The 24,972-nt window shown below is 43.9% G+C and overlaps 1 protein-coding gene across 1 annotated transcript in view; it reads right to left on the reverse strand.

The window, feature by feature from the left end:
- LOC137413893 (phospholipase D1) overlaps positions 1–24,972 on the reverse strand; it is a 246,702-nt gene that overhangs the window by 21,146 nt on the left and 200,584 nt on the right. The window contains exons 18-21 of the mRNA XM_078784018.1: positions 18,456–18,574; positions 16,010–16,123; positions 11,775–11,885; positions 9,752–9,840 (exon numbers count right to left, since the gene is read on the reverse strand). Coding sequence (XP_078640144.1) covers positions 9,752–9,840; positions 11,775–11,885; positions 16,010–16,123; positions 18,456–18,574 — 433 coding nt within the window. The remainder of the gene's footprint in view (positions 1–9,751; positions 9,841–11,774; positions 11,886–16,009; positions 16,124–18,455; positions 18,575–24,972) is intronic.

Below are 24,972 nucleotides of genomic sequence, written 5' to 3' on the forward strand. Positions count from 1 at the left end.
CAAGGAGCTTGTCCTGGTTTGTGAAGTTTTTACCAAAAGTATAGGGACAGATTTGCTCAAATTTAAAATAAACCCTTAAAACCTCCAGGCGTATATTTTCCCAGATACACTTGGCTTATGGAAAAAGAATACCGAGGGAAAACTGCTACTCCTGAAAACACAACCTACCATAGTCATACTACTGTATATATAAATTGGTGTGTGTTTGTGTGTGTTTGACTTGTATGCACTCCGAAACCACTTGTATGCACTCCTAAACCGCTTGGATGCAATCCTAAACTGCTGGACAGAAAGAGTTGAAATTTGGTGGTTCTATTTAGGGTGTGACCGGAAGTTGTACTTAGGGTGTTTGACAATAATGAAAGTGCCTTTGAAAGGGAATATCAAAGCATTCAAAAGATTATTTGAGGACAAGGTAAGGAGCAACTTAAAGGGTGAACAAATCTTTAAGATATTGGAAAAGAAAATTGCAGGAAGTGTTCTTCTTCTTCTTTCATATGAACACAAGGCAACTTGGAGTAACATAATTGACTGAGGGTGCGGCTGTGCTGCTGATGTAATGCCCTCTATGGGTTACGGCAGGAATTTTGAATTTATTCAGGGTGCTGGCAATAGCTTGCCGACTCTTCACAAAGGACTCTGTGGGATCTTTAAAGACCACCAACTAACCCAGTTTAACATCCATCCAAAGGGCAGCACACTCATTGATGATTTACCCTGTCTGTGAAACACAGAGATGATGGTTTATATCTCGGCTAAGATTTGAACCCAGGCTAGACAGCTTTGAGAGTGTACATGAAAGCCATCCATGAAAGCCATGAAAGAGTAAGTCCATATACCTGTATCATCCATTCACCATATACCTGTATCATCCATACAAACACAGAGATTAAAGCGCGGCGTTACGCGCGCTGCTTGCGAGCAAGGAGGAAGCGGACAAGCGGTAACTTATAAGCGTCTTTATTTCAGGAGCTCACTGTAACACTGGCGCGCTCCGGGCTGCGCGCCCGGTGTATATCATGAGGCCACGCCTACCCCTCGGGCGTGGCCACCGCCCACTTGGTGCGCGGAATGATGTCACCACGCCAGTGGGCTTTTGTGTCCGCCACACGCGCCCCCCCAGAATTCCCGCGCACCTGGAGGGCCAGTTTGCGGGGCAGACGAATGACCCGGCCGAAGCGCCCCCTGGCGATCGGCGGCGTCCGGGGTGCAGGGATGCCAGGTGGGATGCCCCTGGCTGCCCCTGGGATGGGTGCAGGACCGGGGGGCGGCGTGGCGGCGGGGCTGCGCGGTGCCGGGGGTCCGCCCGCAGGGGGGCGGCCCCGACGTGGGGGTCGGGCCACTGGCGGTGGATGGTCCACGTCGAGGTGGGCCGGCTTGAGGCGGTCTACCGAAACGTGGTCAGGAGTACCGCCGATGTCCAGGGTGAAGTGCTTCGCCCCGGTCTCCAGCACGCGGAAAGGCCCGTCGTACGGGGGCCGCAGTGGTGTCCGGTGGGCATCGTGGCGGACGAAGACGTACTCCGCCGTGCGAAGCTCCGGGGCGACGTGCGTCGGTGGGTGCCCGTGGCATGCCGTTGGCACCGGGGCGAACCTCTGGGCGGTCTCTTGCAGAGCGGAGCGCTGCTGTGCCGCGGACCATGGTGCCGTGGAGTCGGGGAGGAACTCGCCCGGCACCCGCAGCGGTTGCCCGAAGACCAACTCCGCCGCGGATGCACGCAGGTCCTCCTTGGGCGCCGTCCGGAGGCCCAGCAGGACCCAGGGGAGCCTGTCGACCCAGCCGCCGTCGCGGAGGGTGGCCCGGAGCGCGGCCTTCAATGAGCGGTGAAATCGCTCACACAGGCCGTTAGCCTGGGGGTGGTAGGCCGTGGTTCGGTGCAGCCGGACCCCGAGCCCCTGCACGACCGCCCCCCAGAGCTCCGAGGTGAACTGGGGGCCGCGGTCGGACGAGATGTCTGAGGGGGCGCCGAACCGGGTGACCCAGGTGGCGATGAAAGCCTGCGCGACATCGGCCGCCGTTGTCGATGTCAAGGGCACGGCCTCCGGCCACCGGGTGGTGCGGTCCACCATGGTGAGGACGTAGGTGAAACCCCGCGAGGGGGGCAGAGGTCCCACCAGGTCCACGTGGACGTGGTCAAACCGGCGTTCCGGCACCGTGAAAGGGGCCAACGGGGCCTGGGTGTGCCGGTGCACCTTGGCGCGCTGGCACGCGAGGCACGTCCTGGCCCAGCCGCGGACGGCCTTCCGGAGGCCATGCCAGACGAACTTGTCGGCGATCAGCCTTTGGAAGGCCCTCGCGCCCGGGTGGGACAGGCCGTGGATGGCGTCAAACACCTGGCGCTGCCAGCCCGCGGGCACGATGGGGCGAGGACGCCCGAGGGAGACGTCGCACAAGAGGGCCGCGCCCGCGCCGTCGAACGCCACCTCGGTGACGCGGAGGCCCGTGACAGCGGTCCGCAAGGCCTGGACGTCGGGGTCAGCGGCCTGGTCCGCTGCCATCCGGGCATAGTCGATGCCGAGGTGGACTGCGTGGGCGACGGCCCAGGAAAGGCAATCCGCCACCGGGTTGTCCTTCCCCGCGACGTGCTGGATGTCCATCGTGTACTCGGACACGGCCGAGAGGTGACGCTGCTGCCGGGCCGACCACGGCTCGGTGACCTTGCCCATCGCGAAGATCAGCGGCTTGTGGTCGACGAAGGCAGTGAACGCATGGCCCTCGAGCAGATGGCGGAAGTGCCTGACCGCCAAGTGAAGCCCGAGCAACTCGCGGTCGAAGGTACTGTAACGGCGTTCGGGCGGGCGAAGCTGCCGGCTAAAGAACGCCAGCGGTTGCCAAGCTCCACGCACCCATTGCTCGTGCACCGCGCCCACCGCGTAGTCCGAGGCATCGGTGGTGAGGGCGATCGGTGCATCGGGCGCCGGGTGCGCGAGCATGGTGGCGTTAGCCAAGGCGAGCTTCGCGCCCGTGAACGCCGTGTCCATCTGCTCGGTCCAGGTAACGTCACCTTTGCACGGCTTACCTCGGAGAGCTTCGTGCAGGGGGCGTAGGAGCTGGGCGATACGGGGCAGGAACCGATGGTAAAAGTTCACCATGCCCAGGAACTCCTGCAGCCCTCTGATCGTGCGGGGGCGCGGAAACCCCTTCACCGCCTCCACCTTGGCCGGCAGGGGGACGGCTCCGTGCCTGGTGACACGGTGCCCCAGAAAATCGATTATGGTGGCGCCGAACCGGCACTTTGCGGGGTTCACAATCAGGCCATGCTTGCCCAGGCGTTCGAAGAGCGTGCGGAGGTGGCGTAGGTGCTCTTCGCGGGACGCGCTGGCGACGAGGATATCGTCCAGGTAGACGTAGACAAAATCCAAGTCACGCAGGACGCTGTCCATCTGTCGCTGGAACGCCTGAGCCGCATTCTTCAGACCGAAGGGCATGCGCAGGAACTCGAAGAGTCCGAATGGCGTGATGACCGCCGTCTTCGGGACGTCCTCCGGCCTGACGGGGACCTGATGGTAGCCGCGTATGAGGTCCACCTTCGAGAAGAAGGACATGCCCGCCAAACGGGCGGAAAAGTCCTGAATGTGGGGGACGGGGTAGCGGTCAGGAGTCGTGGCGTCATTGAGACGGCGATAGTCCCCGCACGGTCGCCATCCCCTGCCGGGCTTCGGCACGATGTGCAGCGGCGACGCCCAAGCGCTCTCTGAGCGCCGAACGATGCCGAGTCGCTCCAGGGTAGCGAACCCCGCTTTTGCCACTGCCAGCTTCGTCGACTCGAGGCGGCGTGCCCGGGCGTAGACCCCCACCGTCGGGCCTCACGCGGCCCACCTTCTCGGCGGGAGACGCCCGAGACGCGGGCCCCGACGCGGGCGGGAGACGGGGCCCGACGGTGGGGATGTGATGGGCCACCCCGTGCTTGACGGCCCCCGCCGAGAAGGTGGGCCGCGTGAGGGCCGGGAAGTTGGCGAGGAGGCGGGTGAATGCGTCCGCTGCCGGAAGCGTACAGACCAACGTGGCCGGAACCGAACCGTTCGGCAAGCCGCTTGGCAAGCCGCTCGTTGAGCTGGGCAACGCACAAGCGAGCGAGCTGAACGTCTCGGCCTGGACAAGACGTCTGCGCTTGACGTCGACCAGGAGCCCATTAGCGCACAGGAAGTCCGCGCCAAGCAGTGCCATGGGCACGTCGGCGGTGACGAACGTCCATCGGAAAACCTGCCCTCAGAACCGCAGAGAGAGGCAGCGTTTTCCGTACGTACGGATGGGCGTCCCGTTCGCGGCAAGCAGCGCGGGGCCCCCACCCGCGGCGTGCTTGTCTGACGTGCCGGCGGGAACGACACTCACCTGCGCTCCCGTGTCGCACAGGTAACGGCGCCCGGAGAAGGTGTCCGTTATGAACAGCAGGCTGCTCGAACGGCCGGCGCTCATCGCCACTATTGAGCGCCGGCCCGGGCGTTTCCCGACCTGTTGAAGGAGCATGGCGGATGACACTGCCGAGCTTCGTGGCCGAACTTGGCGTGGAACCAGCACCAGGTGGTGGAGCTGGAGGAGCGCGGCTGGCTCCGCCAGGCCGGTGGAGTTGGCGGGTTTCCCCTCGGTGGCGGTTTTCGCCGCGGCGGTGGGCGGGGCGTGGCGGCGGTCACGAGGTGCGTATCAGCATGCTGCGTATGCTGTATAAGCTGATGCTGTGGATCAGCAGCATCAGCAGCATCAGCCACGAGGGCCGTGACGGCCACGCCGACTCTCGCCCGCGTGTCCGAAGCGTCGAAGTACTTGTCCGCCTCGGCTGCCAATGCTCGGGGTTCCGTTAGCCCGGTGCCGGCCAACGCGAGGCGAACCTGCGCTGGAAGTTGGCGACGGAAAAGCGCCCGGAATAGAGAACCGGGGGCTTCGTCGCCCAACAGTGACAGCATATGGTCCATTCGGACCGACGGGCGTGTCACCGAGCTCGGGGAGATCCAGGAGGCGGTCGGCCCGTGCGTCGTCCGTGAGGCCGAATGTAGCTAGGAGTAGCCGCTTGAGTGCCTCGTACTTGTGGCCGTCCGGTGGGTGGCGAAGGACGGACACAACTCGAGCGGCCGTGCCGGGCCCGAGGGAGGCGACGACGTGGCAATAGCGCGTGTCATCGCCGGTGAGGCTCCGAAGCTGAAATTGGGCTTTGGCCTGGACGAACCAGACTTCGGCCTGAGCCTCCCAAAATTCGGGAAGTTTGATGAAGTTGGCCATGGCAATGACGTCGCGTGTGGAAGGATCGCTCCGGCAGATCCAACGTCGAGGGGGTCACCAGTAAAACGCGGCGTTACGCGCGCTGCTTGCGAGCAAGGAGGAAGCGGACAAGCGGTAACTTATAAGCGTCTTTATTTCAGGAGCTCACTATAACACTGGCGCGCTCCGGGCTGCGCGCCCGGTGTATATCATGAGGCCACGCCTACCCCTCGGGCGTGGCCACCTCCCACTTGGTGCGCGGAATGATGTCACCACGCCAGTGGGCTTTTGTGTCCGCCACAAGATGATGGTTTATATCTCGGCTAAGATTTGAACCCAGGCTAGACAGCTTTGAGAGTGTACATGAAAGCCATCCTACTAGCTAGAGTAAGAGTTGATTTTGAGGGAGATTTTATGGAATACGACCAGACTTGGTGGTGTAATGGTTAAAGCAACTACTCTGAGTCTGCGAGATCAATGGTTCAAACCCTGGCGAGGTCATAACAAAAATTTTATTTAAAATAGAACGGCACTCAGAAGAGCACCATAGCCTCACCCTGCGCTCATTCAGAACAAAACTTTACCATCGTTAACTGAACATGCTACTATTATGGTCCATATTCCTGTATCATCCATTCACCATATTATGTTATATACATTGCCATTATCCGTACCTTTACTGATCATCAATTGATTATTAGGATATTTAACAATCTTTTTTTTTTTTTTTTTTTTGTATACTGAATCGAGGCTCGTGAAAGAGCTAACATTTATTTCACAAACAAATCAACCAGACAAACAAAATATACAAAAGAGGGAGCGGAAGACAAGATGGGGAGAGAAGGGGAAGCACACAACCACAACATTTGAGAGCAGGGAGAAGTGTGGGAGGGAGAGGGCTTGGGGGCAGGAGGCGTGGGAAGGGGAGGGGGGGGGGGGGGAGAGGCATAAAACACATGGGGACCGAAATTAGCGGGGGTAGAAAAGATCAAGGTTTTGGATGGGGGAGGATAATAGATGGTGGTGAACAGCTGTTTTAAAGACCTGGAGGGTGGAGTGGGATTGAAGAGAGGGAGGGAGTTTGTTCCAGAGGCGGGAGAAAAGAGGAATGAAGGAGTGAAGGTGAGCAGAAAGTCTTGATTTTGGCAGTTTAACCATAAGAGGGTTGCAGGCAGATCTTGTGCGACCTGTAGGAATATTTGGGGGACAGAGCCCAGAGAGGGCTGGGGGGGCAAGGCCAGAGAGGAGTCGGTAGAAGACGGAAAGACCACCAACCTGCCTGCGGTGAGTGAGTGAAAGGCCCTTGGAGTTAGCTTCATCGCGGGAGATTCATTTTGTGCAAATTAAAGCTAAATTGCATCAATGAAGGTGAATATTACATTTTTAAAACAATATTCCCCATGGCTAGTCAATCATATGCAAGAAGTTTTGCATTAATCTGTTAAGTGGTGCTGGAGAACAAGATTTTTTACATTTTTATTTTCAATCCAATATAGCCACCAAAACACATGACCGATGACGTCATACATTAAATTCTTCACTCACATCGGGTCGTAGATGAGATATATGAAGTTTAAGATTTTTCGGATAAAGATTTTGATTTGACCTGTTATGGCTGGAATACCACTTCACAACTGGCGTCATTAGTATCACTCTATATACCCCATGGAGAGTTTATGACATATGCAAAGTTTCAATTTTTTCCATTGAATGGTTTCAGATGTCCATTTTTTCCCCCATTAATAAGATTGTCACATGATGATTGCCATACGATGTGACAAATTTGATTTTGATTGAGATATTGTAAAATGGAAAAATATTTTGTCCAAGTACTGTAAAACTGGAGGTTTTTGGAAGCGCCAATAAGGCGATTTGTGTTCTTCAGTGTTCAAGTATATAATAAAATTTAAACAAAAATAAAGATTTTAAAGGCTGTATAAACAAAGTGTCTTTTACACCACCTTATTTAACTCATCAAATTAGTTATTCATGTCTGTTATTCGTGTCCTTTATTACAAACCCTAAAAAGAGTAAGTTTCCGTTTTGGAATGACTTTCAAATTTGTTAGACTTCCAAACATGCAGACAGAGTAGAAAAAAAAGAAGATCGCACCCATGTCCGAAGGAAGCGGTTCAGTTTGGCATTTTTAATATGAAATAGGCAAAGTCTAGAAACGAACGAAACCCATTAGAATTACCCTTCAGAAACCCTTAGAATTACCCTTTCGAATGAAACACGGTGGGTTAAAAAAAAACAAAAAAAAAACACGGTGGGTTAGAAAGGTTCTTCTTCTTCATTTTTGACAGACGTATGGACGGATGGAAGGAAGAACATTGCCAAATATTTAAGCGGCTTCACCACTTAAAAATACCTTACTCCTCTCTGTGCATGTGCGCTAGGGATGAGATTCTGTCCAATTTGCCAAATTCAGAGCCAAAGTACTCCTAAACTGTAGGTTCATTTTCTGATTCCTGTTCTGCTTCATATTCTAGTGTTCAAAATATAATATGCACCTGAAATTCATTTTTTTCTTGATCATGGACTCACACCTGTCAGACAGACAGATAGAGTGAACCAATTGTTTCACAGTGTTTTTCGCTTCACACACGGGATAAAATGGTACATGATGCTTCCTTGCTTGACACTCAGCATTTAAGAGAATAGAGCATGGGCAAAACACCACTGGGGAGGCAACGGTAAACCACCCAGTGTGACCCTTGCAAAGAAACTGCTTTGGCATCACCAACGCTCTGTAAAGAGTAATGTACAGGTTTTTTGTTGGCTTTGAGAGTGGGGGATAGGGGAATAAGAAATCAATCCAACCTTCCGTCTACTCCCCCCCCCCCCCCCCCCCCAAGTTCAAAACTTTGGCATCTCTATACTCTGGAACTTGAATGGTCAAGGTTGTGTTGTACCCCCCTGCCATCGATGGTGGGCGGAGGTTATGGTTCCACCCCTGTCTGTTTGTATGTGAGCAGGATATCTCAAAAAGTTCTGGACAGATTCAGCAAAAATTTGGTGTACAGGTTGGGTGTAAGTAAATAACGAATTTATTCGATTTTGGTGAAGATCCGGATCCGGATACTAGAAATTTTAAAACTGAATCTTCACCATTGGGAGATAGGGCCAACAACAATATGTAGTACAATATCTCAGTAAGTGATGGACGGATGATGGCAAAACTTGGTGGATGAGTTGGATATGTGACAAGAACAAACCAATTCAATTTTGGTGTGTGACAAGCCTGGTGTTGGCTTAGCGGTTAGGGTGCCGGCTTGGGATCCTAGGATCCTGGGTTCGAATCCCGGTCGATCGCTGAATTAACACCGGGGGGGTTGACTCAGCCTGTCATCCTTCCGAGGTCGGCAAATTGAGTACCAGCTTGCTGGGATGAATGATCCCGGTGTGTACCCCGATTCAGACCAGGTACATCGTATCCCTGCGCATCGTAAGAGGCGACTAAGGGTTGGCGCCAGGAAGGGCATCCGGCCATAAAAACATTGCCTCAAACAGGGAACCATGATTGTCATGGGGCCCGCAAGGCTAACCCCCGCTCTAGCGGGGAAAATGGCCTTAAAACGATCATTCATTCATTCATTCATTCATTCACAAGGACGAATGGTCCGAATGCAGATCCGACCTATCAGTGGGATACAAAATGTAAACTGTTCAGCCTGGCGCAGGTATGTGCTCTACCGAGTGCCATTCCATTTTCTGACGGTTTTCATTTATTGATGCTTGTAAAAAAAAAAAGGAAGCAAGTAATATTGCTATAAAGATCCCAATACTTAAAACTAAAAATATCCCATTACAGTTGCCAGTTATAGTAAATATTATAACCATATGAATTTAGAAAAATGCTCTTGTGACAAAGTGGAGAAAAGTATATACTGCACAGTAAACAAAAAACAACAACCCTGGGGATTCGTTTGTTTACACAAAGTGTAGGTAGGTGTCAGCAGGCAGCACTGTTACATTTTCTTTCTTTCTTCTCCTCAATCAAACTGAACACAACTCTCTTTCAATGTAGGGGTGCTGTTGATTGCGTGTTGTTATTTGTAGGAGACAAAACAACAAAAGATCTCTTTTATATAGCAAAATCCTCTAGACTTTTCGAAGAGTTGTGTATCTAATCATGTCAGCAGATCATATGCAAGGACACAGTCCATTTGCGTTTTCCATTAATTGCTCGGGTACGCAGCTGTATCATCCATTCAGATTCGCACTCGTGGAAATGTAACCGAACTGCGCTTTTCGACTGCAGAATGCAAGGCCTGAAGTTTGTTATCACATGTGGGGATACAATCAAAATGGCTCAGTCAATTGTGACTGTGGAGAGGCTCCTCAAACGATAGAGCATCTCCAATATTGTCCTCTCTTTTGAGAGCCTTGCGGACCAGAAGACCTGAAGGCTCTCTACCCCTGTGCCAGAGCCTGTGTTTTGGAGTGGCTGGGAAAAGTGTAGCACCATGAAAAAGAAGAAGAACCACATGACCAAACCTAAAAATGAAGCAACAAAGCACATTACTAAATTTGGATTCATTTCTGATTAACATACCTGTAAGCTTTGATGATTCTGTTGGTAATGGCATCTCCAATCCCATTGAAAATCGTCTTATCATCTGCACAACTCACAAAGAACTGGTTCTGAAACACAATGAGAACAATAAATGTTTCGTTACATGCTAATGAATACATGAGCTTTATAAGCAATGTAGAAAAACAACAACTATAATTCTGTATACTATAAACAAAAACAAACAAAAAAACAACAAATATAATGCTTTGCCTCTATTAGAGGTTTGATGAAACAGGTTTGATGAGGTGGAATGAGAAAAAATATACAAGAACAAAGTTCATTAAAAAAATACGCTTAAGCAGATTTGTGAACTTTCGCATCAATAAACAAAGAAAGGAGCTCTTCCATCTGTTGTAATCATGAACTACTAAAAAGCAGAATATTGTAATGTCATTTGACTCAGACAAAATGGCACCGTGCAGACAATGAGAGCACAGTGACAAAAAGCATCCTTAAGAGTACAAGAAATGCTACACATACTAATTAAACGGTAACAAAACTTTCGGGCAGCACAGAACTGCCTTAACATACACCAACAATGCATAGGATCAAGACAGTCATATTTTACATATGACACTTGGCAAAAGAGAACAAAGTAGAATGGCACTCAGTAGAGCATCCTTTTGACCTCAAAATAATTGGTGGTTCAATTCAGTGATCTAATATGCAAATCTTCGAATTTTAAGTTGATCGGATGAAAATTGACAATTTCAGAAATTTTCCTATGTTGACCTTTTGGCCTATGTTGACCTCAAATATATTTGGTGGTTGAATTCAGTAAGCTGATATGAAAAGCGTATTCAAATTTCAAGTCAATCCGATGAAAATTGAGGATTTCAGAAATTTGAAAAGGTTGTTGACCATAGGCCATGTTGATCTTTTTGGCCTATGATGACCTCAAAAATAGTTGGTGGTTCAATTCAGTTAGCTAACTTGCAAATCTTATTAAAATTTCAAGTGAATCAGATGAAAATTGAGGATTTTAGAAATTTGAAAAAAGTCGTTGATCTTTGGCCTATGTTGACATTTTGGCCTATGCTGACCTCAAAAATAGATGGTGGTTCAATTAGGTTAGCTAATATAGAAATCCTATTCAAATTTCAAGTCAATCTGATGAAAATTTAGGATTTTAGGATTTGAAGAAAACCGGTTGGCCTTTGGCTTATGTTGACCTTGTGACCTAAGTTGAACTAAAAATAGTTGTTGGTTGAATTCAGTTAGCTGATATGCAAATCCGATTCAAATTTCAAGTCGATCGGATGAAAATTGAGGATTTTAGAAATTCGCAAAAAGTGATTGACCTTTGGCCTATGCTGATCTTGTGACCTATGTTGATCTCCAAAATAGTTGGTGGTTGAATTCAGTTAGCTAAAATGTAAATCCGATTCAAATTTCAAGTCAATGGGATGAAAATTTAGGATTTTAGAAAAGTCTGAGAAAAGTGGTTGATCTTTGGCCTATGTTGACCTTTTGACCTCAAAAATAAATAGGATTTTGTCGGACCGCCAACTCTACTATTTGGTGAAGTTTCGAAGATCAGTTTAAAATTGTGACCTTTAGGCAAGTATAAGTGAGCGGACACACAAACACACACACAAACCGGAGTCAAAAACAACACACTTGTCAAAAACATTTTTTTGCCAAGTAACAAGCGGACATAGACAGGCTCTTGCAAAATCAGTCGCTGCGACATGGCCCTTTTGACCTTAAAAAATAGGCCTATTGCTTTTGACCACTCGACTAGGTGGTTAAGTTTCGTCAAGTTTGGTGTATAATTATGACAGGTCGGCAAATGACACATAGACAGATAGACAGAATAAGACACCAGACCAACCAATATACAGTACTTGAAAATCTTCAATTTTGCAAGTAATAAACCAACACATCCAACTCATCCTCTGGTGAGGGCAAAAATAGAGATATGAATAAGATTTTAATCAGAAATTTCAAAGAGGAAAAAAAAGGGAAGAAATAAACAGGTTTTATTGTTTTACAAGTTTACCTCTATGTAAATGTAATGCTTGCTGTTATTGATGGTGTCGATGTAAGCTTCGTGAATGGACTTCTCAGGCTCCTTAATTCCAGCTGACCAGTCAGAGGCAGATCGCAACAGCTTTGAATGACATCAAAAGGTGGACAAATCAAGTGTTAGAAACATCTGGTAGTAGGCAAGTCTTTACAATCACAAGGTAAATAAAGCATGATTAAAGGCTATAGGACCCTTAATGTCTGTGCCTCATCTACAACCAAGCAAATTGGCCATGGTACCACTGCACAATGGGCTACTCTTTTTGAAAGGGTACCACTGCACAATGGGCTACACCTTTGGATCTTTAACATCCACTACCAGAATTCCCACGTAATATATACAGCTTTGCATCCACATTTGAAGTATGACATACTCCCAGGTGCAGCGCCTCTTGCTAGCACTGCACCAAAACAGCAGATTTTTCAATGAAAGTTCAATCCCATCAGAGATAAAGCCCAGATGAGACAAAACAGTGGTAGTCATGATACCAAGAGAGTTATCCTGCCACTACACACTACAAAGCCAACTGATTATCAACTATCACAGGGAACACAACAATTGGTTGAAAATCAAGACATGATTTGAGCCAGAAAAGCATTATACAAAGGACAACAATCCAGTATTGACATTTGGTCACATTGGAATGTTTCTTTGACTAGACGTGGGTGCAATTCCCTATTTTCTACCTACCTGGTAGCGACATAAGTTGTGCCAACATACAAAGCCCTAATTTTTAACCTGCACAATCTTTTTTTAATTTTACACATTTTTAGCTCACCTGGACGTTAGTCTTTAGTTAGAAGTTTTTCGGGCACCATGGTCCCTTTTTGAAGCTATGTTTTATGGCCGGATGCCCTTCCTGCCGCCAACCCTGTTAGTCGCTTCTTGCAACACACAGAGGGAATGACCAGTGAACTGGTACTTTGCCGACCTCGGAAGGATGACAGGCTGAGTCAACGCCCCAGTGTAAATTCAGCGATCGACCGGGATTTGAACCCAGGATCCCAAGCCAGCACCTTAACTGCTAAGCCAACACCAGGCTATAAGGCAACACCAGTGAGCGTATGCGATCGAGCAGTGTTAGTATGTAGGTTAGTCAGTCAGTGAGTAAGTCAGTGAATGAGTGAGTGAGTGTCTGTAAACACTTGTGTCATAATTGCTCAAACCAAACACACGACTTTGATGCAACATGGCCACCAGCTGCATATCTGATGCCTAATAGAGGTGTATTCTCCACATCAATATCTGCGCTCACTAAAGGGTATTAGGGAGGGGTATATAATAAGTATGTGCTCTTTCTAATTTTTTGGGGGATATTGCCGGCCACAAAGCCAGAAGGCCACTCGAGGTCGGGGCTACACAAAGAAAACAAAATCAGAACAACCAGCATTGAAACAAGACAAATGTAAAAAGTTGTCTCTTCACAGAACAAAAAGAGCTGAGAGGGGTTAACTAGTCTGCTTCGAGACAACAGTGCCTCTACCCCCATTAAACGTTAAACCTTAAACCCCCAATGCTCTCTTCGCCGAAAGTACACACACAATTTTGATGAAACTTGGCCACAAGCTTCATGTCTGACGCCGAATGACGGGTATTAACCGCATCAAAGTCTGCGTTAATTAGGGGGAATTAGGGGGTTTATTGACCCCCCCCCCCCCAAAAAAAAATAGGTATTTGCTCTCTTCTCTGAAACTACACACACGATTTCCATGAAACTTGATCACAACCTTCATTGCCCATGATGTACCATTCCAAAGTTTGTTTACGGCATTAAAAATAGCAGGGTCTGAGGAGGTCTGTGGGGGGTTTGAGTGACTGTTGTTCCTGATCCAGCTGGGCTTCAGGACCCGCGGTCCTATTTTTCACATCTTGCACTGTCCCGTGTTATAACAATATGTTTGCTTTAACAATAAGTGTGTTTTACCAATAAATGTGTTTAATATGTGTGTTTAAACAATATGTGTGTTTAAACAATATGTATGTTTAAACAATATGTATGTTTAAACAATACGTATGTTTAAACAATATGTATGTTTAAACAATATGTATGTTTAAACAATATGTATGTTTAAACAATATGTATGTTTAAACAATATGTATGTTCAAACAATATGTATGTTTAAACAATATGTATGTTCAAACAATATGTATGTTCAAACAATATGTATGTTTAAACAATATGTATGTTCAAACAATATGTATGTTTAAACAATATGTATGTTCAAACAATATGTATGTTTAAACAATATGTATGTTTAAACAACATGTATGTTCAAACAATATGTATGTTCAAACAATAAGTGTGTTTAAACAATATGTATGTTTAAACAATATGTATGTTTAAACAATATGTATGTTCAAACAATATGTATGTTCAAACAATATGTATGTTCAAACAATATGTATGTTCAAACAATATGTATGTTCAAACAATATGTATGTTTAAACAATATGTTTGCTTTAACAATAAGTGTGTTTAAGCAATATGTATGTTTAAACAATATGTATGTTTAAACAATATGTTTGCTTTAACAATAAGTGTGTTTAAACAATATGTATGTTTAAACAATATGTATGTTTAAACAATATGTATGTTCAAACAATATGTATGTTCAAACAATATGTATGTTTAAACAATATGTATGTTTAAACAATATGTTTGCTTTAACAATAAGTGTGTTTAAACAATATGTATGTTTAAACAATATGTTTGCTTTAACAATAAGTGTGTTTAAACAATATGTATGTTCAAACAATATGTATGTTCAAACAATATGTATGTTTAAACAATATGTATGTTTAAACAATATGTTTGCTTTAACAATAAGTGTGTTTAAACAATATGTATGTTTGTTTAATATGTGTGTTTAAACAATATGTATGTTTAAACAATATGTATGTTTAAACAATATGTATGTTTAAACAATATGTATGTTCAAACAATATGTATGTTTAAACAACATGTATGTTCAAACAAAATGTATGTTCAAACAATATGTATGTTTAAACAATATGTTTGCTTTAACAATAAGTGTGTTTAAACAATATGTATGTTTAAACAATATGTATGTTTAAACAATATGTATGTTTAAACAATATGTATGTTTGTTTAATATGTGTGTTTAAACAATATGTATGTTTAAACAATATGTATGTTTAAACAATATGTATGTTTAAACAATATGTATGTTTAAACAATATGTATGTTTAAACAATATGTATGTTTAAACAATATGTATGTTTAAACAATATGTATGTTCAAACAATATGTATGTTCAAACAATATGTATGTTCAAACAATATGTATGTTCAAACAATATGTATGTTCAAACAATATGTATGTTCAAACAATATGTATGTTCAAACAATATGTATGTTCAAACAATATGTATGTTTAAACAATATGTATGTTTAAACAATATGTATGTTTAAACAATATGTATGTTTAAACAATATGTATGTTTAAACAATATGTATGTTTAAACAATATGTATGTTTAAACAATATGTATGTTTAAACAATATGTATGTTTAAACAATATGTATGTTTAAACAATATGTATGTTTAAACAATATGTATGTTCAAACAATATGTATGTTCAAACAATATGTATGTTCAAACAATATGTATGTTCAAACAATATGTATGTTCAAACAATATGTATGTTCAAACAATATGTATGTTCAAACAATATGTATGTTCAAACAATATGTATGTTTAAACAATATGTATGTTTAAACAATATGTATGTTTAAACAATATGTATGTTTAAACAATATGTATGTTTAAACAATATGTATGTTTAAACAATATGTATGTTTAAACAATATGTATGTTTAAACAATATGTATGTTTAAACAATATGTATGTTTGTTTAACATGTGTTTTTTAACAATAGGTATTTGTTTAACAATATGTGTTTGTTCAATATGTGTGTATGTGTGTGTGTGTGTGTGTGTGTGTGTGTGTATGCATGTGTTTGTGCATGTGTATGCATGTGTGTGTATGCGTGTGTGTGTGTGTGTGTGTGTGTGTGTGTGTGTGCGCGCGCAAAATAAGAGGGATGTATTGAAGGTCTTTTGGTCAAAGATTTTCAGTGAAACCATCATATATTCACTTCTACAGATATAAAAATGAAGCAAAAAATAAAACACAAACCAGCGATCATGTTGGTATGAAGAATGTGCTAAAACAGTTTGAACTAATACCTGGACATTGGCTTTAAGGAAGCCTTTCAGCTGGACCGGAGGCCGTGTGGGAGCACTCAGAGACTTTGGTAACAGCTTTGGGAATGACATTATGGACTTCTTCTTTTTCTCAGTCTGTCATATCAAATAGCAAAAATAGCAACTTTAGACAATAAAAAAACGATACAACCAGCAACACGACTCCCATTAATCATGATAACTCTCAATTATAAAACAAAACACCATCGTTGTCATCAATGTCGGTAATAATGAGCAAACTGTGTGATTGTGTTATTTACAAATGGACTATTGTGGCCGCAAAGAAAAGATAACTTAAGCACAAAAGAAAGGGGGAGATATCACCACAGGGCCAGTATCATCGAGGAACACCCAAAGGGGGTAGTGTGCAATGGTGACCCGTATGCTCAAAAATTCACACTCACACAAGTTATGAACACAGCTTCTTCTGCCTTCGGAGCTTCATAAACAAGACAAAGAATGGCTTATATGGAACCTGTACAAACAAGCCCTTGCCAATGGATTGTAAACTATAAATGATGTGTAGATGGAATCTAGATGGACGGGTGGAAATGCTGGAGATAGAGCATGAATGGGAGTAGCAGTATAAACTATAAACCAAGCATTTGCAAAAAAACAACCCCAAAAAACCAGCCAAGAGCATTAAACAATGCAGTCACACAATTTGTCAAGGCTCTCTTTTCACACAAATCAATAAGTACGAGGCCCCCTTATGGATCCATTTTTAACATACTGTGTATAATTTAGCATATTATTTCAAATGCAAAACTTAGAACCTGATTTAACTGCGCTGTGAAAAGCTGCGTGTGTGTAACCTTGTGTGAAACTATCGGCATATGTGTAATTTTTAAACACCTGAGAATGAACAATAAGCCAAAGGTTACAGTTGATCTGAGGCTGACAGCTAGATTACAGTAAACAAACATCCTCAGAAATGGGTGAAGATAACTTGTCCGTAATCCACATTCAATGTGAAATAAAATGAGTTATTTACCATATTCTCCCATTTGTGGAATCGTCTCCTTGTATCCATTGTCTCATCCCCCTCATTTCAGTCTTTCAAATGCGCTGGCCTTCACGACCTTGTGCACTTACCAATGCAAATCTATGAACTCTTTTACATACAATGAGTAAGGCCTAATAGTTCCAAGGCCATTTAAATTGTTACTCCTCATTATGCAATTCTTCTTTCCTCCTTGTGTATGTCCATCTATATCCCCCTCCTTCCCCTTCTCCCTCTCACCCGCCCTCCAATACTTTTTGGTACTTTGTCAAGCTTAAGGCCGACCAGGCCTGCTGCGAGACAACTGACTTGACTATAGCCACATATAACTCTGCCTAAAGGCTAGCCGGGTGCACTAGTTGAGCTTGTATGCCTTGCAACACTCCTCAAAGCATGTGCAATACAGAAAAAACAGATACCGTGAAATGAGGTGAATAGGGACAGCAAGGTGAATAGGGACACAAACTGAAAAAAAGTCCGGAAACTTTTTTTGCTGAAAATTGAAATTGATAACCACACTGATTTGTTGATATTTGGGTTGAAAGTGTTCTCTTGTTTTTAAAAAAAAGCAACTTATAGTCCCTATTAACCCCATATATGGGTTAAATAGGAATAAATAGGATTTTTATGGCTGTCCCTATTCACCCCGTTTTACGGGTGAATAGGGACAGTCACTAATACAAAAAAATAATAATCAAGGAATAGGGACAGTTTGGAGAAACTTTTTATCCCATATTTTTTTTCATTGGCACCATGGTTTATGTTATGGGTGCATATTATGTGCATCCATCTGAGCTATCAAATTAGCAATAAGTTGGAAACTCAGGATTGTTTCTTGATTATTATTTTTTTGGTATTAGTGACTGTCCCTATTCACCCGTAAAACGAAGTGAATAGGGACAGCCATAAAAATCCTATTTATTCCTATTTAACCCATATATGGGGTTAATAGGGACTATAAGTTGCTTTTTTTTAAAAACAAGAGAACACTTTCAACCCAAATATCAACAAATCAGTATGGTTATCAATTTTCAGCAAAAAAAGTTTCCGAACTTTTTTTCAGTTTGTGTCCCTATTCACCTTGCTGTCCCTATTCCCCCCATTTCACGGTACTCAGGCATTGGCATGGCTAACTCGGACATTAAAATGTTGCGATTAAATGAGTCAAGCTGTGCCTAACATCGTCCAGCTATGCCTAAGGCCATCACACACACACACACACACACACACACACACACACACACACACACACACACACACACACACACGGATGTAAAATGCATGCAGGAAAGTAGAAATTAAAAAATAAAAGTTAAATAGTTGAGCTGTCATCAATTGAAAAATATAAAGGAAGTAAAAGTAAATCAAGGGTTGGAGTGAATTTGTGTCACGTGTGTATTCGCTGTTGCAAGAGCTGGACCGCACCCATGCAAAGTTCCATCGTTGAATAAAATGGCGAGCCACATCTCGTGCAGTTCCTCCCTGCACCGCCACACCGATATCGTGCCAAGGCATACGTGGGGTCACATGCCGATCAATGAAGTCTGGGGTGTACGGTTAAAAATGCATATCAGTAACATGCAAACAGCAGGTGATGTGTGCTAGAGAAAGAATGAAAGGTCGAAGGAATAACATGCAGGTAAGGTTACAAGTACTGACTAAAGAAATCAACATGGAGGAAAAGGCAGCAAGGGAGCGCAAGAAAAGGAGGGTGATATGGGAAGGTACATTTGATATCAACCAATGCAAAAATGTGATGAGATATTAAAGAGGAGAATGTGAAATTAAGGAAAAGGTTTTTTTTGGTGAAAGAAAGAATTTGGAAAGAAACAAAGAACATTTCCATTGGATGCTGAAACAATTTTATAGCTCAGTCTCCCGGGTGTGTCCTAATTTTGGTGATATAATGCTTGGGTGCCGATTGACCATCAAAGAAAGTAAAGTGTAAAGTAAATTCTTGCAGCCGCCTCATGAGGGGGGTGGGGGGGAAACTTTGAATGGAGAATGAATAACAATTACCAACACACAATGTTGTGAAAGGATTTTGAATCAAAAATCAAAATTAAACAAGAAAGTAAAAACAGGCATTAGGTTAACTAGCAACGGTACCTGCCCTATGGGCGGGGCTTCAATTGGAAGGCCCAAATGAAAAGGCTAAATATCAGAAATTGAAGGCTTTTTTTCTTTTAAACGATTTATATAAACATCCGTAAAATCTCGATTGGTGCAGCCGTTTCTGCGGCACCCGGGAAAATAACGTCATGCGGGAGCAAGTATCAGCAGGATGTGACAGTGTCAGAGTCCAGGTTTCTGATCCTCCTTCATGCCGAAGTAGCCCACCACTTCTCCAAGCATTCCGCTCTTCAGATCCGCCATGACAGATTTAAGCTTGATACTGAAGACGCGTGTAGTTAGTACTCCCGATGTTGCATGTACTCCCGTGTCCTCTAACAACCCGTGTCCTTATAAAAGGTCTTTGTCCGAGGTCACCGAGTTCGATTGGTGCAGCTGTGCAGCGATCGGTGCAGCCGTTTGTGCGGCACCCGGGAAAACAACATCGTCACAATGAACGTTATGCGAACGCGAATGTTAGCAACGGTACCGGTACCCGCCCTATGGGCGGGGCTTCAATTGGGAAGCCCAAATGAAAAGGTAAAATATCAGAAATTGAAGGCTTTTTTTATTTTAAACGATTCATATAAACATCCGTTAAATCATATCACAGGCAAATCATCAAAATCTAAACAGTATCTTACTATAATTCACCAAATGTCCCACAGTGATCGATATACTATGATCGTGATGATCGTGGTCGTGATCGATAATCGTGTTCACAATCGCTATGCCGTATGTACTCCCGATACGTGTTTCCTTCAGTTGAAATGGGTTAGAATTCTCTCAGGCAGGGTTTCAACCCATGTTCTGATCGTGGCAGGTGCAGCTGTGCAGCGATCGGTGCAGCCGTTTGTGCGCGCACCCAGGAAAACAACATCGTCACAATGAGAACAATGAACGTTGTAATGAAATTGTGACTAAATTGAACCCAGGTGCTATGCTGGCTCCGACCACTGAGGGGCTTCCATAAGAACTCGGACGGACATCGCTCCGATTCATTCCTGTGACATTTATCCTGTGTGGTAGTGCATATACAAATGGTGTGTATTGCTAGATGTCCCAAGCTTGCTTGTTGCTTGTATCAATTGCCGATTCATTATTACTTCTATGATAACGGTATACTGATATTACTCTTGCTGATTTCTTACAGGTGTTACTGGAGATCGATTCTGAATTAAACCTACTATTGGGACAATGTTGTAGATCTGATTTTTACAACAAACGTCATGCGAACGCGAATGTTATGCGGGAGTCCAAACCTGAGAATGCTGGAGACTAAAGCTGAATTGGGAAAACTAAATAGCCTATTTTACTCCTGGAGATCCCAGGATTATCCACCCAAAATATCTTTGCGATCGGTTCAGCAGTTTTTACGGTACCTTCGAACAGACAGACAGACAGACAGACAGACGGACGGACATTTGGTGAATTACAGTAAGATATTCTTTCTGTGAAGAATGCACAAGCCGAGATGATGTACAGGATGGAACGCAAGAAAAATGTCAACCTGGTAGCCAGCACATGACCCGGCCCTTTGCAGGGTGGCAGGATGTCCTTCACAAAGGGTGGTTGCGCTATCGCTGGAATCATGAAAAAATTCCAAATTCCTGCCCAAACCCACAGAGGGCACCCTTGTGCTGCATACGGAATATGAAGAAGAAGAACTCCTTGCAATTTTGTGTCCAAGTAGTCAAAACCAAAAAAGTTTCAAAATAATGACGTCATCCAAATAAACAGGACCTGTTTCGATTACAATCCTCCTTTTGCTCCTCCCATCTATTCGTGTTGTGCACATTCCTTTTGTACTCCACCCAATACACGTGACCCACACTTAGCCTCAAAGTGTGGGTCACGTGCATTGCATCAAAGGCGAATGGTAGAGGCTGTGAAGACGTTTTTGTTGTTGTTAAATGAATGACTTTCCAAAGAGAAGTGGTGGCATCTGTCACATTCCTGGGTGTGGGAACCAGAGAAATACGAGGAGCACAGGAAATCAGAGTATGCCCAATTCCAGGAGAAGGTGTCTTACATCTCTGATGAGATGTAAGCTTTGGGTTGGAGCCATCAGAAGGGGGTGTTGGATGCAACATTTCTGAATGAGACATCACATGTTTTTCTGGGTAGAAATGTTTTCCAAACTTCCAATTCCTGGCATATTTGATGCCTTTTTCAATACAGCAAACAAGCAGTGAATTAAATTAATTGGAAAACATGTCTTTGTGAAGACAAATTTTGCATTGCGTGTACGTACAATCTACTGTGACCATCAGGATCTTAAAATCCCGATTCTCAAGGGACTTTCAAAGGAAGTGCACCATAAAATGTCACATTCCCTCCAGCTCTTGCTTTGAAGAAGAGTTCACGCCAAAACATCGCTTCGCCTCACCTCTCATGGAGGTGAGCACACCTCTGAACATTCCGTTGAGAAAATTCATTGTTCAATGAAATTAATTTGTACTCCATTTTATTGAACGAAAATCAATGCAATATTGCAGTGTCAGTTTGGAAAGATAAAAATTTGCTTAATATGTGATAAACATATGGCATTTATACTCATGATAATTATGTGAAGATGAGCCAAGTTTATGATACAAGAGTGTGTGTGCATGTATGTGTGTGAATATGTTTATGTATATGTGTGTGCATGCATGTGTGTGTGTGTGTGTGTGTGTGTGTGTGTGTGTGTGTGTGTGTGTGGAGGCGATGCTTCAGATGACCCCAGAGCTCTCGATGGCAAATGCCATACATCTCATAATCATGTCAATATACCCTGCATGTTGAGCATTGGATGCTATGCCTGAACTGTAAACCTAGGTCAAGCCAGCTTGGTGGTTGAATAGCATTATCATAACGATGGCCATCAATCAAGGTGAAGGTGCGTTTGTGTATTCTAATTCAGTTCCTGATGATATTAAAGGCGGGCAGGATGGCCTCGAAGAAGGCACACTCACCTCCAAGCTGTCTAGCCTGAGTTTGACATTCCGACCCAGCTAAAAACTGTCATCCCAGTATTTCATCGGCAGGATGATTCATCAATGTGTGTGCCGTCCTTTGGATGGACATTGAACGAGGAATCCCATGCCAGCATTAGTTGGTGGGCGTTAAAGATCCCACGGTGTCCTTCGCAAAGATTGGTGACCTGTCGGCATCACCACTTCCATATTCCTGCCCTGACTTCATGAGTTAGAGTGGCGACCCAAACAGGCATGTGGCCCAGTAACTGCTTCGGCAGCACCGACTCACTGCATTAGGCATGGTACATGATGATAATGATGATGATGATGATGATTATGTACGTGATGATATTGATGATGATTGTGGTGAAGATGTATAATTTATTGCCTGCAGCCTGGACAAATACTGCAGATCTCTGGCCGGACATGCAGGGGCACTGCATCAGCGGCACAGACGTGCATCAGTAATGATGCAACCAGCAGGCTGAATTCAGAATTTAATCACAGTTCAATATACATTTGCCAACAACATTAATTTACATGGACTATTGTCTGTCATATTGCAAATGTGAGCTTTCAATGTGCAAATAACATGAATTTAAAAACAGGCCCTTGCATCTTGAATAATTTATTTTAAATCTGACTCTATAGATGTCCAATATTAAATTATGGATTAACTCTTGCATGAGCATTAAATTATATAGATGAACAAACCACTGTTATCTGCTTTTACTAGCTTTAGCACTTTTATCGCATCTTTGGCATAACTTAAGCGAACATAATTTGAACAAAAAAATTTGATCTACATGGGAGGTGTGCCAGGAGGAAACATTTGCTGTCCAGAAAGAACATCAGGGCGAGACTAAAGTTTGCCAATGAACGCCTATGCAAAGGCCAGCACTTCTGGAACAATGTGCTCTGGAAAGATGAGTCAAAGGTGGAGGTATTTGGCCACAGTACCAGAAGACATGTTTGGCGAAAACCAAAGACAGCATTTGACCACAAGAACCTGATACCAACTGTAAAGCACGGTGGTGGAAATATTATGGTTTGGGGCAGCTTTGCTGCATCATGGCCTGGGCAGCTCACCATCATAGAATCCACCATGAATTCTTCATTGTACCAGAGGGTGCTTGAGGATAATGTGAGGCCATCTGTCGGAAAGTTGAAGCTCAACCGAAGGTGGACCTTGCAACATGACAATGACCCTAAACATACCAGTAAATCCACCAAGGAATGGCCGAAAAGAAAGAAATGGAGGGTTCTGGAATGGTCAGGTCAAAGCCCGGATCTAAATCCCATCGAGATGTTGTGGGGGGATTTGAAACGAGCTGTGCATGCAATTGTGTATGCTGTGCAACAATTTTTTGTTGAATAAAATATTGCAAAGTCAATTTCTCATTGTTTTTTGTTCAATTAGATCACCTTTATCCATAGATACTGTTTAAACGAAGATCAAATATTGATATGTCCACATATGTTAAAAAGATTTTAAAAACATTTCATGGGGTGTACTTACTTTTTCCACATGTGAAATTTGCATTTATGTTTATTTAAATTATACAATGGACTACAAAATGTAAATGTTTCATGATATTTGTTATATTATATCACCTTTATCTGTCAATATTGTTGAAATGAAGATCAAATAGCTGTATGTTGAAATATGTTGAAAAAGTCAAAACTTTACATGGGGTGTACTTACTTTTTCACATGACTGTTTCACATACATGACTGTATGCACATACATATACACATATCTATCTATACACATACATATCTATATATACACATACATATACACATATCTATCTCCCCATACTTATATGCCAGAGAGTGACTGCTTCGCTATTGCAACAAAAGGGACCCGCGTTACATAAAATCAAGTTTCGAGTGACGTGGGTTTCTTTTCACTTTTGCTGGGATGTGATTCGTGCATAACGGGGCGGACACGAAAAAAAAATACGACAAGATTAACGCGAAAAAATATATACTTTCTGATTGATCGATTGAATAAGCATCAAGGGCATTCTTCTAAAGGTATTTTTTAACCTACACACATCGTTCATTTCATGAGTTCTTCGGGATTTGAAAATGAAACGGACATCACAATTATTGTGAATTTTGTGGACACCAAGCGTTATGCACAGATCACTTATTTTGCCACGCATTGCACATTTCAAGGAATTTTAGAAAGTGTAAAAAACAACACCAGGGGACATACTATACATCAAACATTACATTTAATTACAATTTTAATCATCAATGCATATTATTTATTTAAAGACATTGAAATAAAAATTGACATAGCGAGAATGAATCATTCCCGAAAATAATATTTTTTCTTTCCTGTTAAGAAATATATATAACCTCCCATTTTTGAGCTCTTTCAACCGGTGCATGGAAAAAAGGCTTTTTAATATTGTGATATTTTTACTACGGGCTTCTGCTGGTATGTCCATATTCACATGGATACAATACAGCCAGGTGTACACCCCAAGGGCTCTCCGAGAGGTGGGGTGGAAGATGGGGCCAGATGGACAGATAAAACGGATAAAGACCCCCATACTGATTTTGACAAGCTAGAACGGATTGTGGATGCAAGTCTGGTAAGGTGCCAGTGTGGACGTGAGTTCGGATCCATCAGAGGGTTGAGGATCCATCAGGCCCAGAAAGTGTGTGGGAGTGATCGTGTGGGAGATGTTGGTCTATGGTGTGATGGTGTGCGTGAGGAGGCATGGCAGGTTCGAGAGAAGTGTGGACGTGACTTTGAGTCGGTGAGAGGATTGCATGTCCATCAGAGCCGGATGGGTTGTGTGCCTAAGGTGGGTGAGGAGGAGGTACAGCAACGCAGTGCCTTTGAAAAGGGGACA

Source organism: Myxine glutinosa, chromosome 1, assembly GCF_964187855.1.
Source record: "Myxine glutinosa chromosome 1, kmMyxGlut1.1, whole genome shotgun sequence".
NCBI lineage: Eukaryota > Metazoa > Chordata > Myxini > Myxiniformes > Myxinidae > Myxine > Myxine glutinosa.